The following is a 14,848-nucleotide window of genomic DNA, read 5'->3' as shown; positions in this document are numbered from 1 at the left end:
TATATTGAATCCTTCCAGAACACTTAGGTGAAGAAACTGAGACTCGGAGGGTTGAATTCCTGTTCTTCCAAGGTCACCCAGTGAATAAAGGAGGCAGGATTTGAACCCAGGTCCATGTGACTCCAAAACCCGCACTCTAGCCTACTGTCTCACTCTCGTCCACCTGCGGGTTCCTAGACTTCACAAAAATGTCTCCTTTTAAGAACCCCCCAATGTTCTTATTAGCCCACTGAGCAACATGGAAAGATGAGTTCAAGAGGAAGGACTCCAGAAGAAGAAAAGTAGGATACAGAGTTCAGAACTCCAAGACTGGCCCAAACAGCGAGGGTTTCTCTCAGTTCACAAAAGGAGTGGGTCAGTGTCAGCATGAGGGTCTCCAGGCTAAGCCTTTAACCGACTGTCATCACCCGTATCACAAAGACAAGGAGGAGGAAAAAGCAGAATAGGATATTTGCAGCATTTAAAGGACAAGAGCCAAATTCCATCTATAAACAAGATGGTGCACCAGACACTTAATAAAGACAAACAGGAATATATTCTGTGCTTGTGTCCAAATAATCAATTGTCTACCAACTACTGGGAATTGGGTCTTTGCAACAGCATATGTGGAAAAGGGTGAGAGGTGTCAGTCACCAAAAAGCCCAGTATGAACCAGCAGGAGTAGTACAAAATGTGATCTCAAGCTGCATCAACAGAAGTATAACAGCTGGCAAGAAGGAGGTGAAAATCCCATTTTGCTGAGCACAAGAGCATTCCCCCCTTGAGGCAGAGGGGTGTTAGTTCTGGCGTTTATATTCTAAGACATGAAAAATTAGACTTTCCATCTATAGGACAGTGACCCGGATGGTGAAATGTCTGAAAACTGTCACTTGAGTCCAGTTGAAGAAACTGGGATTATTTAGGTTGATTTCCAGAAGTTACAAGGTGCATTTTTTTTTCTCTTGTCAAATTTTCTAAGAGCTGACTTAGAGAAGGAAGATCAGATTCATTTTCTTTGTGGATGTGAAGGGCCAGACAAACAGATTTCAACTCAATATAAGGAAAAACTTCCTAACAGTAGTGTCTGAAAATGAGATGAATTCTCTCAACTGAGTAGTGAAAAGGGTATCAAGGGAGGTAATCAAGAGACAAAGGAGGGATAGTGAACTACATAACTTCTGATGCTTCTCAAAACTCTAAACACTGACTTTTTTTTTTCTTTTTCCCACCACTACTGAAGAGCTAGAGAAGACAAATTCGGATAACCCAACAGAGACCGGCCATAGATCCAGAATGGCTTAGCCCAGAAGACACCACCTGTTCCCCCAACCACCCAGCTTCCGCGCCTCTTCCCAGCTTCCCAAAAGGTCCCACTGGAGGGTGGGATGCAACAAGGAAGACTCACCTTTCTTCTCAAAGTCCCCCTTCTCTTCTCCTGGCCGGCCCAGACTGTCCAGGCTGTGGGTCGCCTGGCTGCCAAACTCATCCTCCCGGGAGACGTGGTTGGCCCGCCGGGGAAGGTCCTCATCCTCTTCGTAGTCATAGTCATCCAGGATGGGGGTCTCCCGGATGGGCACTCCAATGACAGAATTGTGAGCCTGCAGCCGAGAGGAGCGGAAGCTTTCCCGGGCCTGGGGCCCCAGCAGCACGGACGGGATGTAGTGAATCTCATGTGTGGCTTCCGTGCTCGCGCTCTTCTGGGGGATGCGGCGGCGCTTCTGCCAGCGCCGCTGGGCGTACAGAGCCACAGTGAACACCAGCAGCAGAAGCAGCAGTGCAATGAGTCCACCCTGGAGCAGAAGGGAAGAAGGACAGCAAATGGGCCACAGTTCTTTGGGTTAGAGTGTCGGAGGGGGCTCTCCTGTCCACTCCCCTCGGCCCAGATCCCCGGGCATGGCTCATAAAAACTCAGGAACCACCAGCCACAGCTGCTCTGTGATCTTGGGCAAACTGCTTGACTTTTCGGGGCTTTGCTTTTCGTGTATATAAGGATGAGTAAGAATCCCTGCCCTCCCTTCTTCATGAGGTTGCCACACGGAACAAATGAGGTGGATAATGGTCACGTGAGAGCCACACAGACAGCTAAATGCTGGAAGAGCCAAGGGCTGTGGCTTCACACAGGTGCATATCTGAATTTTGGCTCTGCCTCCCATGAATGGAGCAACCCCAGGACATTTGCTCATGCTCTCTCAGTCCTGCTTCCTCATCTCTAGAATGGGTCCACTGAAGGATCAAGATATAGTAGCCCTTTTTCCAACCTGCTACACATCTGAGACATTATAAGGTCAAACATAATTTCTGCATAGTCCCATATATCCTTCATTATCAGAAATACTAGTCTTTTTAAATAAAAAATTGTATTTATTTATTTGAGAGAGAGAGGGAGAGCAAGAGCAGAGGGAGAGGGAGAAGGAGAAAGAGAGAAGGAGACTCTCCAGTGATCAGGAAAGCCCTATGTGGGGCTCGATCCCAGGCCCCTGGAATCAGGACCTGAGCTAAAGGCAGATGCTTAACCAACTGAGCCACCCAGGTGCCCCAGAAACACTAGTCTTCTAGTACGTGATTTCCAGTTGGGGGCCTGAGGCAAAATATGTGCTTCATAAATATTTGTTGAATGACTAAATGAAAAAAAAAAAAAAAACCTTTCTAGGATTCTTTGAATCAGAACATTAAGGCAAACTGAAGCTTATTTTTCTTTAATACATCCCTCTGGCAAATATTCAGTAGAGTCTGCCTCCCATACCTTACGTTAGAACAGTTTACAGTGTATGAACATATGTTACATGATTCATGAGACTCGTGAAATACCCTTTCCATGAGTTCTTGAAGAGCAGGGTCATTTACAAACACGTCCGTGAATGGAGGAGCCCCCTCAGTTACCTTGCTTTTCTTCCTTAAAGATTGTGCTTTGGGGCTGCGGGACAGGAGGCTGTGGGTTGAGTCCCTGGGGGTAATCCCCAGGGCTGGGAAGGACCGCCTTCACTCGGGGCAGAGAGGGGCCTGGAATTGAGAGACTCAGAAACTCACGGTGAGCCACAGAGCAAAGGCTGAGCCTCACTTCTGGCGGTGACTTCGGTTAGGCAGACCTGCTTGAGCCAGGAAGAATGCTGTTTACTAAAATAATCTGCTATCCTGCTGCCTAGCCCGGAAAGCTGTCATGTTCTTTTTGCAAGGCCCTTGGGTCAGTACGCTGGAATTCAGCACCTCCACGGCGGGTGGGGAGCGGGTGGGAAAGTGGGCTAAGAGGTCCCCAGGCATGCAGGTGCAGCCGCCCGCCCTGCCTTGACTTCAGGAGTGAGCCGCTGAGGAATCCCCGGGGAAGCTTCCTCCAGATGTCAGAACTTAAGCACGAGCACACAAACCCAATAAATCTGCAAGTACATGCGTTTGTATGTGTGCAAGTGTGTGTTTATGTGCATCAAATACACATAAAATGGGTGCATGGGCATGGCTCGTGACCTTCAGAGCCCCCCAAAACAAGAACAGATCCTTGTTCCTCCAGAGAACATACAACAGTGATTTTTCTGTGTCTAGAAGTCTCGTTTCATGGGCATTACTTGTCAGTTTTTTTTTTCCCACAGAGAAGAAAGGGAGGAGACGGAAGGAGGCAGGAAGGGAGGGATATGAAGGAAAGACGTAACAGCGAGGACAGTGAAGAGAGACAGGAGGCAAGAACAACACTGGCTAAAACCATAGCAGACCCTCTCCTTACTACTCTCACTTCCTGTTATTATCTTCAAGACAATCTTATGTGGTGGGATGTAGTTCTGTTCTATTGAAGAGATGAGGAAAACGCAGTTCAGAGAGCTTGAAGTCACACAGGTTTTGATCCTTGGTCCATCAGGGTACAAAAGGCCAGGATGTGGTAAAGCAGGGACCTAAACTCTAAGCTTCACTGCACAGCCACTGGCTATGTGATGGCGTGATGGTTCTCACAGCCCGCGAGGAGGAGAGGAGAACATGGGAACAATGGTGGGGTGCATGAAAAGAGAGCGAATGCTGAGAAGGAAAAAGGAAAACGTTATCTTCAAGTCCAGGAATCGAGGGGCACATCTTAAGGCTGCCCTTCAACAAAGTGTTTCATTCTGGTTACTGACATCTTGGGGAAATCTCCTTGCCTATCTTCACACCTCCGGGCACTTCCCTGGCCGGGAGAGTCAGGCCCTGCCTGGTCCAGGACCCTACATTCCCAGCCCCTCATGCCTATCCCGTTTATGAGGGTCTGACCCTGTGGTCAGATCCCAGTATTAACCATGACCTGGGAAAGAGAAGGCCTAACCCAAATGACCACTTCCCTCCACGACCACCCCTCCCTGCCTCCACTGCCTCTAGCCGGCCCTCCCCGGTCACCCCTGCGATCCTGCATCCACTCCTAAATCCAGACCAGCACTCCGGGAAGGCAGGAAGCCTCATGCTTTGCCTCCAGCGCCCGCAGCAGTATCTGGCACAGTGGCCAAGGGCTGGCCTCAGAGTGACACAACTGGAGCCCAGACTCTATTCCTTAGGGGCTCTGTGCCCTTGACTGGGTCGCATCTGCTTTCAGAGCCTGGGCTTAAATGGCTTGTGTTAAATAAGGGCGGTATTGCCAGCGTCAGCTCACTGGGCCATCGTGAGGCCGAGTGAGATACGTGTGGGGTATTTAGTGCCACGTGGGGGACGTGACAGTTGCTCACAGACTGTTAGCTATCGCCGCCATCAACAGCATCGGCAAGGGTCTGTTTAATGCAAATGAACAAATGAAGGAATGAATGAATGAATAAACAGCCTGACCTTCTGCTCCCCAGTGCCTATTCCGCAACACTTGTCAGGAGTCCTCCAATCCTTCCTAATCTGGACCAAACTTGTCACAGGTGCTCTGTATCCATTTACCTTTCCGCAACTGTGCACGGGAAGTATCTTTGTCCTATGCAAAGTAAGGAAACTGAGGCACAGAGACACAAGGTCCATCATGCCGACATCAGCTTCCACCAGCCTTGGCTGAGCCACCAACCATGTGGCTTCTGTCACTGATCAGAATTTCATTGTGAAAAATTCGGCCCAAGGAGAATCTCGGTTTTCAAGGGTTTATTGTGCCAAGGACCTACTGAAACTAATGTCCCCATGTGGGGCTCCTGAAAGGCCAAGGGGACGTCACCTTAAACACAGTAGCCACAGGTCTAAGCAGCTGTGTGCTCCTAGAGGCTGAAAACGTAGCAGAGTAAAGGACACTGTGGATAGGCTCCAAGGAGGCAGTAAACAGGTTCCAAATTCAAGTTTACTTACTGCGTTTGAGCTTGAATTTCTCAGATGCCCCTATGGACCCTCAGTTTACTCATCTGTAAATTGGATTTATCAATACTTGGAATAGTATAGTGTGGCTGGGAACAGAGAAAGACAAAGGGTCAGAAAGAGTTCTTTAACTCTCATGCTACCACATAGAAGCTGGGCAACCTTGGACAAAGAAATGAATCTCCCAATCTCATTTTTCTCATCCATAAGATTGGGTCACAGACATCCACAGAGAGAGAGTCTAGGTGTGGACTCATGGCCATGGAGAGCCATGCTCAGTGCCTGGTACATGGCAAACCTGTGATCAGCTCTCACTCATGCGTCTCAGCCGGTTGCTGAGCAAAGACTATGATAGCCCGTACAAACCGAGAAGTGCTGTGGACAAGCTCTAGAGAACCATGTGTCCACCTCTGGTCCTAGTGGGACAGTCCACCCTAAGAAAGCAGATGAATATCTCAGAAGCAAGAAGAAACCATCAACCACATTCTTGCAGATGGTCCTTGGTCCAAGCTGCTGTGCTAGTCCACCTACACAGAGCTGTACCCCATTCTTTGTGGCCTTTCTCCACCGAGGACAAGCCAACAGAAAAGCAGATGACACCAGGAAAGTAAGCAAGGCCAGAATGTCCAGCCAATGAGTCTGCACACCGAGAGTCAGCATGAGCCCTGGAGGTGAAGAAAACACTGCAGGGCCACAGCAAGCCAAGGAGGGAGAAGAGGATGCAGGGAAAGGCTGCGTATTTTCAGAAAGCAGGTTAAGAAGAGGCCAAGGCTCCAGGGGTGGTGAGCGAAGGCCCTGTTGGCCTCAGGGACGACCTGATGCCAAATTCGATTTGGACTGTGTTCACTCTCCGGCAGCCCAAGACAAACAAGGTTGGAGAAGTGGCAACGGTTTCCAGAAATAAAAATGCCAGTCTGTTAGTTAGGGGTTGGTTTGTGTGAGACTGTGAGCATCACAGGTCTTGGGGTGATTGGTGTTACCTTTTTCTTACAGATCTAAGGATTTCACTAAGCTGTCAGGGAGGAAGTGGAAAGAGACAGCAGAAGCAATGCGTGTCCCTGTCTCTTACGGAAGCTTCCCTACTAGAAGTCTCTCTAGAGCAGGATGAGCCCACTCCTCCTATTCTGTTGCTGATGGTGAGTTGAAGATCCCCCAGTGGAGGAAAACAAGGGTTACAGTGGGCCATGCCAAGGGCAGAGTGCCATGATGGGGAAACTAGGTGTCTGGGGGCTCAGAGACCCGTGTGGGGGTCCCTGAGTCCTTCCTGGCCGTGTGTGACAAGCTGGCTGTGATATTTTATCTCCTTGGGCTGCACATAGCCTCACCTGTAAAATGTGCTCATTGTTTCCAAAGTGAAAAGTTATGCCAGGGATTAAACAAGAAAATAAAAGTTCTGGCTCATATACTCAACAAATATCAACCTCTCTATTCAAATCCTTTTGCACCTCCCTCCTTGCTCAAAACCCCTTCTTGGCTCTCCAGGGCCCTCTGAATAATGTTTGGACCCCTTGTCTGGCATCCAAGGTCCTTCGTGATGAGATGCTCGCTTCTTTCTCAGGTCCAGCTCCCCACCAAGTCTCATCCCCTGTCCTGGAGCCACACTGAGCAATGAGCGTTCCCCCAAAGTGTGATGCTCTGGGCTCTTTCACACTGGGTGTGCCCAGGGTGCTCTCACACCCTTCGTGGTGTAAATAATACACCCCTACCCCCCCTCATTCAGGTCCACCCAGAACCTCAGAATGTGATCATATTTGGAAATAGGGTTGTCGCAGTTGTAACTGGTTGAGTAAGGTCATACTGGATTAGGTGGGCCCTAAATCCAATGACTGGTGTCCTTAGAAGAAGAGTAGAAGACACAGACAGACAGGCAGACAGCTACACATAGAGACAAAGGAGAAGAAGGCCCTGTGAAGGTGGAGACAGAACCTGCAATGGTGCGTCGACAAGCCAAGGAATGCCTAGGATTCCCCACAACCATCAGAGGCTATTGGGAGCCATGGGACAGATTCTCCCTCAGACTCCAGAGTGAGCAAACCCTGCTGACAATTTGATTTTGGACTTCTGGCCTCCTGAACCATAAGGGAATGCATTTCTGTTGTTTTAAGCTTCCCACTCTGATGATTTGTTATGGCAGCCCTAGAAACCTGATATGTTCCCCTTCATCTGCTCATTTCAACTCACTCAGCCATCTCAGCTCAGCGATCACTTCCTCAGGGAATGTCTTAGCCTCTTCAGGTTGGGGCCGGTCTGTGACGTCTCCTCGTACAGGTTTTCTGTGGTTTTCAAGGATCTGCTGCACTACCGCAGTACGGTCATCTGGTTGACCATGTTCCTCATTCCTGAGTTACCATCTACCCCCACCATTTACCCAGCCTATGCGGCAATATTTGGCCCAGAGAAGGTGCTTAATAAATGTCCAGAAGCCTAAAATCTTGACCAGACATGGCAGAGAAATAGAAATCATACTGTCCCCATAACAGCTCTGACCTCGGCATCCAAAGGGCACCCGATTAAACTTCGCAGGGACCCTCCCTGCTGCTCTGCCTTCATCCACCTGCTAGGACCTCCAGCTGATTTGCTTACAGACACAATATCAAACACCAAAAAATATATAAAGATGAAAAACAGAAAGGGCCCCAAACTACCCCACTGAGAGAGCTTTCCAAAAAGTCAAACTTAGAACTCCATTCAGCCTGGCCTCATTTTAATCTATTTTTTTCATGTTAACTATCCAGGCACGGGAGAAGGACTCAGAGAAAGGGGAAAAAAAAAAAAAGGGATAATGTGAGAAATGCTTTATTTGACAATGTGTCATTGGGAAACTGATTATTTCTGTCTCCGGCCTTTTTAATATTCCCTCACAACGGCCAAGCTGCAAAGGGATTTGGTATTCTAAGACTGGATTTATAATACTCTGTTCAGCAATGATAAGAACATGGGCCTTTAATCCTCAGAGCTGTGAACATGCATATTCTCCCAAGTAATGTCCTTCTCTTCTCGTCACTTGTGTCTAGTCTCGACAGCCAGCCCCAGGATGGCTAAAGACTGATGATCCACTGGGTGTGCTCCTGGCCATTTGCCGAGCAAGGAGTTAGGAGGGTAAGGGCTCCGGGTTCTCTGGGAAGTCTCCTTTCAGGCTTCCGTCTATGTTTAAGATGGAGGGATTACTGGAGACTAATCCAGACCTTTGGCATTACAGATAAGGAAAACTGAGATTCAGAGAGAAGTGACTTGACCAAGTTCACAGAACATTCTAGGATGGCAGTGGTGGTGGGATGTGCAGCCCATGGTCTCCCAGAGCTTCTCAGCTTTGGGAATCCTGACAGCTCTCTACAAAACAGCTTCTGCCACCTTCCCTTTCTCTCAGTCCAATGGCTGTCCCATCTCCCAGTTGCCACAGCCTTTCATCGTGATCGTGTTAATACACTCTAGATGACCTTCCAGGCTTTGTCCCCTCCCCTACTGTTCTCAGTCCATCTTCTCGACCATGACTGAGGGCGGAGACCCTCCTCACTGGCTACGCTGGAGAGTTCTGTGATTCGAGGGTTCAGGTTCTTGTCTGTCAAGTCCCCACCCTTTATGGATAATCTGGTCTCAAAACATAGGCTTTTGAGGTACCCTTCTCAAGATATATGCTTCACCCACCATGCCACGCTTACTATAAAGAACTCACACAGGTCTAAGTTATCCAACTGCATCAGAACTCACTATTTCTATCACATGTCCCGATATTTTCACCCAAGTCATTTCTTCTTCTTCTTTTTTTTTTAAGATTTTATTTATTTATTTGACAGACAGAGATCACAAGTAGGCAGAGAGGCAGGCAGAGATTAGAGGGGAAGCAGGCTCCCTACTGAGCAGAGAGCCGGATGTGGGGCTCGATCCCAACCCAAGCCGAAAGCAGAGGCTTTAACGCACTGAGCCGCCCAGGTGCCCCCAAGTCACTTCTTCTGCCTGGAATGCCACCCTCACTGGTATCCCTCACTTCGTCTACACACCCACATACCACCAGACTTCAAGGCTAGGGTCAATGCAATCTCCTCGGTAAACTCTGCTGTGATCTCCCCTCTCCAGGCTCAGCTAGAAGAAATCTCTTTCCCTTCTGAACTCCCACTGTGCTTCACCTGGACCTTCATTTAAGGGGCTTTTTAGCACTTTCCACCTTGTATTAGAGTTATTGGTGCTCGGTACTTAGCGACCGTCCTGGTTAGATTATTACACCTGCTGCACAGATGAAAAAAATGAGGCTCAGAACAGAAACTTGCTTGAGAGGACACAACCAGGTGGCACATACATGGGATAGGGCCTCCCGACTGAGGTATCCTCCTGTCAACGGTAGGCTCACTCTCTCAACTGGAAATGTTCACTGGACCGTGAGGGAGAGAACAAGATAAGAACTATCGCAAAAGGCATGGCCATTCTTTAGGCATTCGTGTTTCTCAGATTTTTGTTTCTTTCTCTTTAATTAATAAGGCGGCAAGATGGAAGTCAGGAGGCCACTGAGGTAGCTGTTCAAGATAGCCTAGAACAGCAGTTCCCAATCTGCCCCCCTCCCCCAAGGAGACGATTGGTAACGGGGACATTTTTGGTCTGCAGGACTGGAGAGAGGGTGCTACTGGTATTTAGCGGGTAGAGGTCAGGGAATCTGTAAGCATCCCATGTGCAAAGGCCAGCCAGATACAACAAAGACTATCTGGTCCAAAATGTCAATAGTCCGGATATGGAGGAAGCCCTAGTCTGAGAGAGAGGAGATGAGGCCTGCGGGTTAAAGGGGACAGTTAGGGACTGGGGTAAAACAAGACAGGCCAGGAGATGGGAAGACTTGGTGTTTGATTAGCAAGAAAGCAGAGGAAGAAGGAGCCCACAATGACACCACCGTGTGGATTCTGCAACTAAATTAGAGAGGAAACTTCCATGTTAATTTTTTCCCTAAGGAAGCCCCCAGAAGACGACGAAAGATCCCAGCACATAATCAAATGAAGAGAAAAGTTACATGTGTGAACAATTAGGAGGAGATAAACACACAACAACTGATAAAGACTTGCATCTATGTATACAAGCAAGGGTATGTCTGTATATATTCATATGTATAAAAATACACTCACACCTATCTTTATGTTTCTATAGTTAGCTGTCTTTATCTATAGCTATTTCTTTGTGTCTAGACACATAGAAGGTGACCTATTTAGGGAGATCCCATTATAGAAAATGAAACATTTCTTTTCTTTTAAACTAGTCATCTCCTTATAATGTATCTATTAAAGACACCATTTCCCAAGATAAGGCCAAGGGAATAAAGTTAAAACGTAGCAGTTCTTTGGAACGTAGTCATTCCCCAACTCAGATCAACCTTCCTTAATCATCTTTAGATCAGATCAGAATGAGGCCTGAATCCTGAGAGATCAATCTGAATCCCAGGGAAATTTATCAAGGGGAAAGCTAATGAATGAACATTAGGACAACAGCACTTGCCCATGAGTCAGACAGACGTGGATTTTAGTCATGGTTGTCTTACCTCTGGGTTGTGCATCTTTGGGTATGTGATTTGAGTTTCCTCCATTTTCTCATCTGTAAACTGGGTTAGCAGCCCTGGCCGAGGGGGTCTAGGGAGGATTAAATGGGTCTGCATTACGGAATGTGAGTTGGAATGGAATGCGGCTTACAAGTCATAGCTCTCAGGAAATACTAGCATTCTTATTATTGATGCAAGACCTCGTTTCCTGCAAAATTAAATGCAAAGGAGTGGTGAGGACACCACTTCCCTCCCACAATACTGAGATAGTCTCTGTGCAGTTTCCCAACTGCATTCCTGTGACCACCCCTGCTCTCTTCCGCAAGGTTCCACGCAGTGTGCCCTTGAGTATATTCCTTCCCTTCTCTGGGGGGAGAAGGTGAGACTGGCTGTTTTCCAACAGGAACTCCAGCTCCGATTTTCTAGAGCAGAAAGGCAAAGGCAGACTTGAGAGCATTCCTGAATAGATGAAATACGTATTCTCATGACATCCAGCCTAGCATCGCCACTGCATACGCAGGTATAACCCAGGTGAAATGTCCTGGTTCCGCCCCACTCCCTCACACACCCGCATGCCCACTCACGTGGCTCCCTTGGCTGTAATACCCCTCCTTTGCTTCTTGGTCTAGTCCTTTCACCTCAGCTCTCGGGTCCTGAGTTCTCAACAAGACTTTCTGAAACCTGCTATCTCTAGCTGGGTCAAGTACACAAATTTCAGGCCCCTTAGTTACTCCTGCTCCTGTCTGCCAACGACTCTGCCACCAGCCCTGCGTACCCAAGACCCAGCCTGGGTAGGTCCGACATGCAGTGGTCCTCATTATGCACTTACTTCATTTTCACACTGACAGACAATGAAGAAAAGAGCTGGGTTTTATTTATTTCTGCACAAACTTGAATGTTTCATGACACACAGTAGATCTTCAATTACCAGTGAGAAGAATTAATGAATGAATCCATGAGAAACTCCTCTCTGAGGCTAGGTGGTTGAAATATACCTCCGTCTGTTTGGCAATTCTCCATTTGTGTGCAAGAACTCTGAAGATAATTCACAGGAGCCACGCGGCACAAATCGGCACCCTACTCCCAATCCTCGGGTGGCCTCCCAAGTTCAGTCTGAAATCCCACTCTGAAGGATGGATGAGTGGAGAAGGTGAGGGAAAGCATCTTTGAGAGGATTGATTTTCCTCCTCTTTGGGTCATGAAGACAAACAGATGAACCCAGGAAGACTGGAGAGGAAGGTTGCACTCATCCGTCCATGGACTCATTTGCCAAGTTAGGGGCATGGCTGGAAACTGGCCCACCAGAGTCCAAGTTCGTACTCAGCCACCCACCAAAGAGGTCTGTTGTGAGAACTAGGTAAATAGCTGTATCTATCCACATGACCTCACACAGCCCTTGACTTACAGAAAACATTTAGTACCCGGAAGGTATTGGCTTTATTGATATTGTATAACTTATTATGATACCCTGTCTCTGTGCAAAGCTCTTGCCTGGATCTAGCAATGCACAGATATGGCCTGGAAGAACTCGCAGCTGGTTTGCAGAAACAGATAAGTAAGCAGATAATCACTGTAATGCATAGTTCAATAAGCTCTATGCCAGAGGGAAATGTCATGAGAAGCAACAAGTTTCTTAAAGCTTCTAAATGCAAAGCATAGAGGAAGTGGAATAAAAAGGCCTTCCTTATAATCCCAACTACAGTCAAGCTTAAAGGTGTGGGAGTGGGCTGGCCTGTTCGATCAGGTGCACCTCCCCCCTTAATGTGACAGAGTAGAGACCAACTATGCAGCATGATGGCTGGCGGGGCAAAGAACTTGTCGAAGAACTTGGATCTGAGCACCTGCACCATCACCAACCAGCTCCGGAGCCTTGGGGCGGGGTTCCAAGGTCATGTCCTTTCCTGAGCTCAGTTTTCTCATCTGAAAAGCTGAGGACAGCAGTCTTCATTGCAAGGGGCTATTGTGAGATTAAACAATGCACAAAAGCGATCCAGTGCAATGCCTAGAACACAGCCATGGTCAATAAAGGGTGGTGTCAAAAATTCTGGCAGAAGGTGGTGTCAAAAAAACACACTGAGAAGGAAATCAGAACATTTAATCCCAATGCTGGCCCTCCCCCTTAAGAGGCCCCTTTACTAGAGAAGTGTGCAGGTTGCTCCCAGGTCCTCACACACATTTCTAAGCAGGGTAGCCACCCAGCCACATGAGCTCAGCATTCTTCATTTAGCAGATGAGGGAAGTGAGCCTCCAAGAGGTGACTTTGCCGAAGGTTCCAGAATCCAAAGTCGGTCTGCAGCCCACTGTTGTAATAACCCTGATAACCGTGAGTCCCTAGAGCTGGCAGTATACAGAGCCTGTATCGCCTGCTCAGGGCATTATTCTCTGGGAATGTGTTCCAGACCCACAAGGTCTAAGAAAAGATCCCTAACACCATGCCCACTGTAAGTAAGCCACTGTGCCCAAAACTCAGCCTTTTGAGTTGGGAAGGAGAGCTAAGACTGCAGCAAGCAGGAGGCCGCTAAGAGCCCAGTGAATCCTTAATTCCTGGAAAATAACTTTCATACCGGCTGCAAACTTCCAAAGTGAACTGGCTTCTCGGGAAATCATGGGCTGGGAAAGGACATTTAGTGTGGGGGGCAGGGTAGGGGTGCCATTCTCAGGAGCTTTCCCTCTGCACCCCCAGGGAACAGGGCCCCTCTCTCTCTTGGCTCCAACACAGACCAATCTCCTTTCCCTGCTTTCACTTTATTTTTAGCACTTTCTCTCTCCACTGTTACATTAACATTGATGTGTTAACTTTGTTTATGGCTCTAATGGAATGGAACTTCCATAAGGCAGGTACTTTGTTTTGTTTATCATCAACAAAACAACTTAGAGCTTTGGTGCTTACTAAATAGTTTTTGGATGGATGGATGAATGGATAGGTGGATGGATGGATGGATGGATGGATACGTATCTCCCCAAATGACTTGATAACCCCTAAAGGTCAATCATCTCAGAATCTTGCTCTCTGGCAAGGAGAGTGAAGATGCTTAGTGAATACACACACACACACACAGCCATTAGTTGCCCCCCCTGGAGCCTGGGAAGGAGTACTTGCTAATTAGGAGGCAAATGGTTACATGTCTGGTTGCTTCTCTACACCACTGAGGCAGAGGAGAAAAGTGGGTCTCAATTTCGAATTTCTTTAATCATTTATTTATTTGTAAATATTGAAGAAGCCTCCATAGCTCAGGGGTTAGAGCCCTGGTCTTTGAATATTGAAAAGACACTGACCAAGAAAGCAAAAGGGTGAGGGGATATAAGACCCAACCATTCCTGCACACTCACCTTCCAAGAAAGCAAACTGATAGCTATATCTATTTGCTGTCCCATTCTCGTGTAGGATGTTACAGGAAAGGGGGCATCCAGGATATAGCTCAAAGAACACTGAATCTGGTTCAAATCCTGGTTGTTGCTGCTGAGTTGAGCAGCCCTGGGCCAGCCACACTGCCTTGCTGAATCTAAGATCTCCCAGCTTGAAAGTGATCGAGACAACAGGTGTCTCTGCCTCTTTATGCAAGGACCCCACTGAGAATTGTGTTTGTAAGAGAACATTACAGGCTGCCGACTGACTTTACTGATAGTTATTGGGGCTTACTAAAAAAAGTGCTGAAAAAGAGAGGGAAGAAACCAATCAGTGGCAGCTCGGGCAGACAATAACTGAAGTCACAAAAAGCCACACTGAAATCCAGAGGCTTTCTGCTATTTCTCATGCATCCACCGTTGTTCATCAAGCTTCCTCGAAACTTATTACAAGTCACACAATAGGGGTCTTTTAGAGGCACTGTTTTGCTGCCATTTCCCAGCACCGGTGATGGAGTTGTCAATGGTCTTGAAGGCGTGTTGTGATGACCTTGGGATCTTCCCTACTGGGCTTGATCAGGAAAACCCCAGGAAAGTTAGTTACTAAGGGCAGAGAGTCAAGCACAAGATGCCAAGCCAAGAAAAGGGAAGACAGAGACACCTCGACTGGAGTCTGTTCTGGGCTGTAGCAGGAGCTGGATGCAAAAGCTTCTTGGTGTCCTTGCTGCTGCCACCAGGGGCTGA

At 47.8% G+C, this 14,848-nt stretch overlaps 1 protein-coding gene across 3 annotated transcripts in view; it reads right to left on the bottom strand.

Moving 5' to 3' along the window:
* ASTN2 (astrotactin 2) overlaps positions 1-14,848 on the bottom strand; it is an 875,241-nt gene that overhangs the window by 674,277 nt on the left and 186,116 nt on the right. For all 3 annotated transcript variants that reach the window (XM_046023052.1, XM_046023053.1, XM_046023054.1), the window contains exon 3: positions 1,385-1,769. In XM_046023052.1, coding sequence (XP_045879008.1) covers positions 1,385-1,769 — 385 coding nt within the window. The remainder of the gene's footprint in view (positions 1-1,384; positions 1,770-14,848) is intronic.

Source organism: Meles meles, chromosome 11 (assembly GCF_922984935.1).
Source record: "Meles meles chromosome 11, mMelMel3.1 paternal haplotype, whole genome shotgun sequence".
Lineage (NCBI taxonomy): Eukaryota > Metazoa > Chordata > Mammalia > Carnivora > Mustelidae > Meles > Meles meles.
The sequence above is the reverse complement of the archived record's forward strand: the minus strand, read 5'-3'. Positions and strand labels throughout refer to the sequence as shown.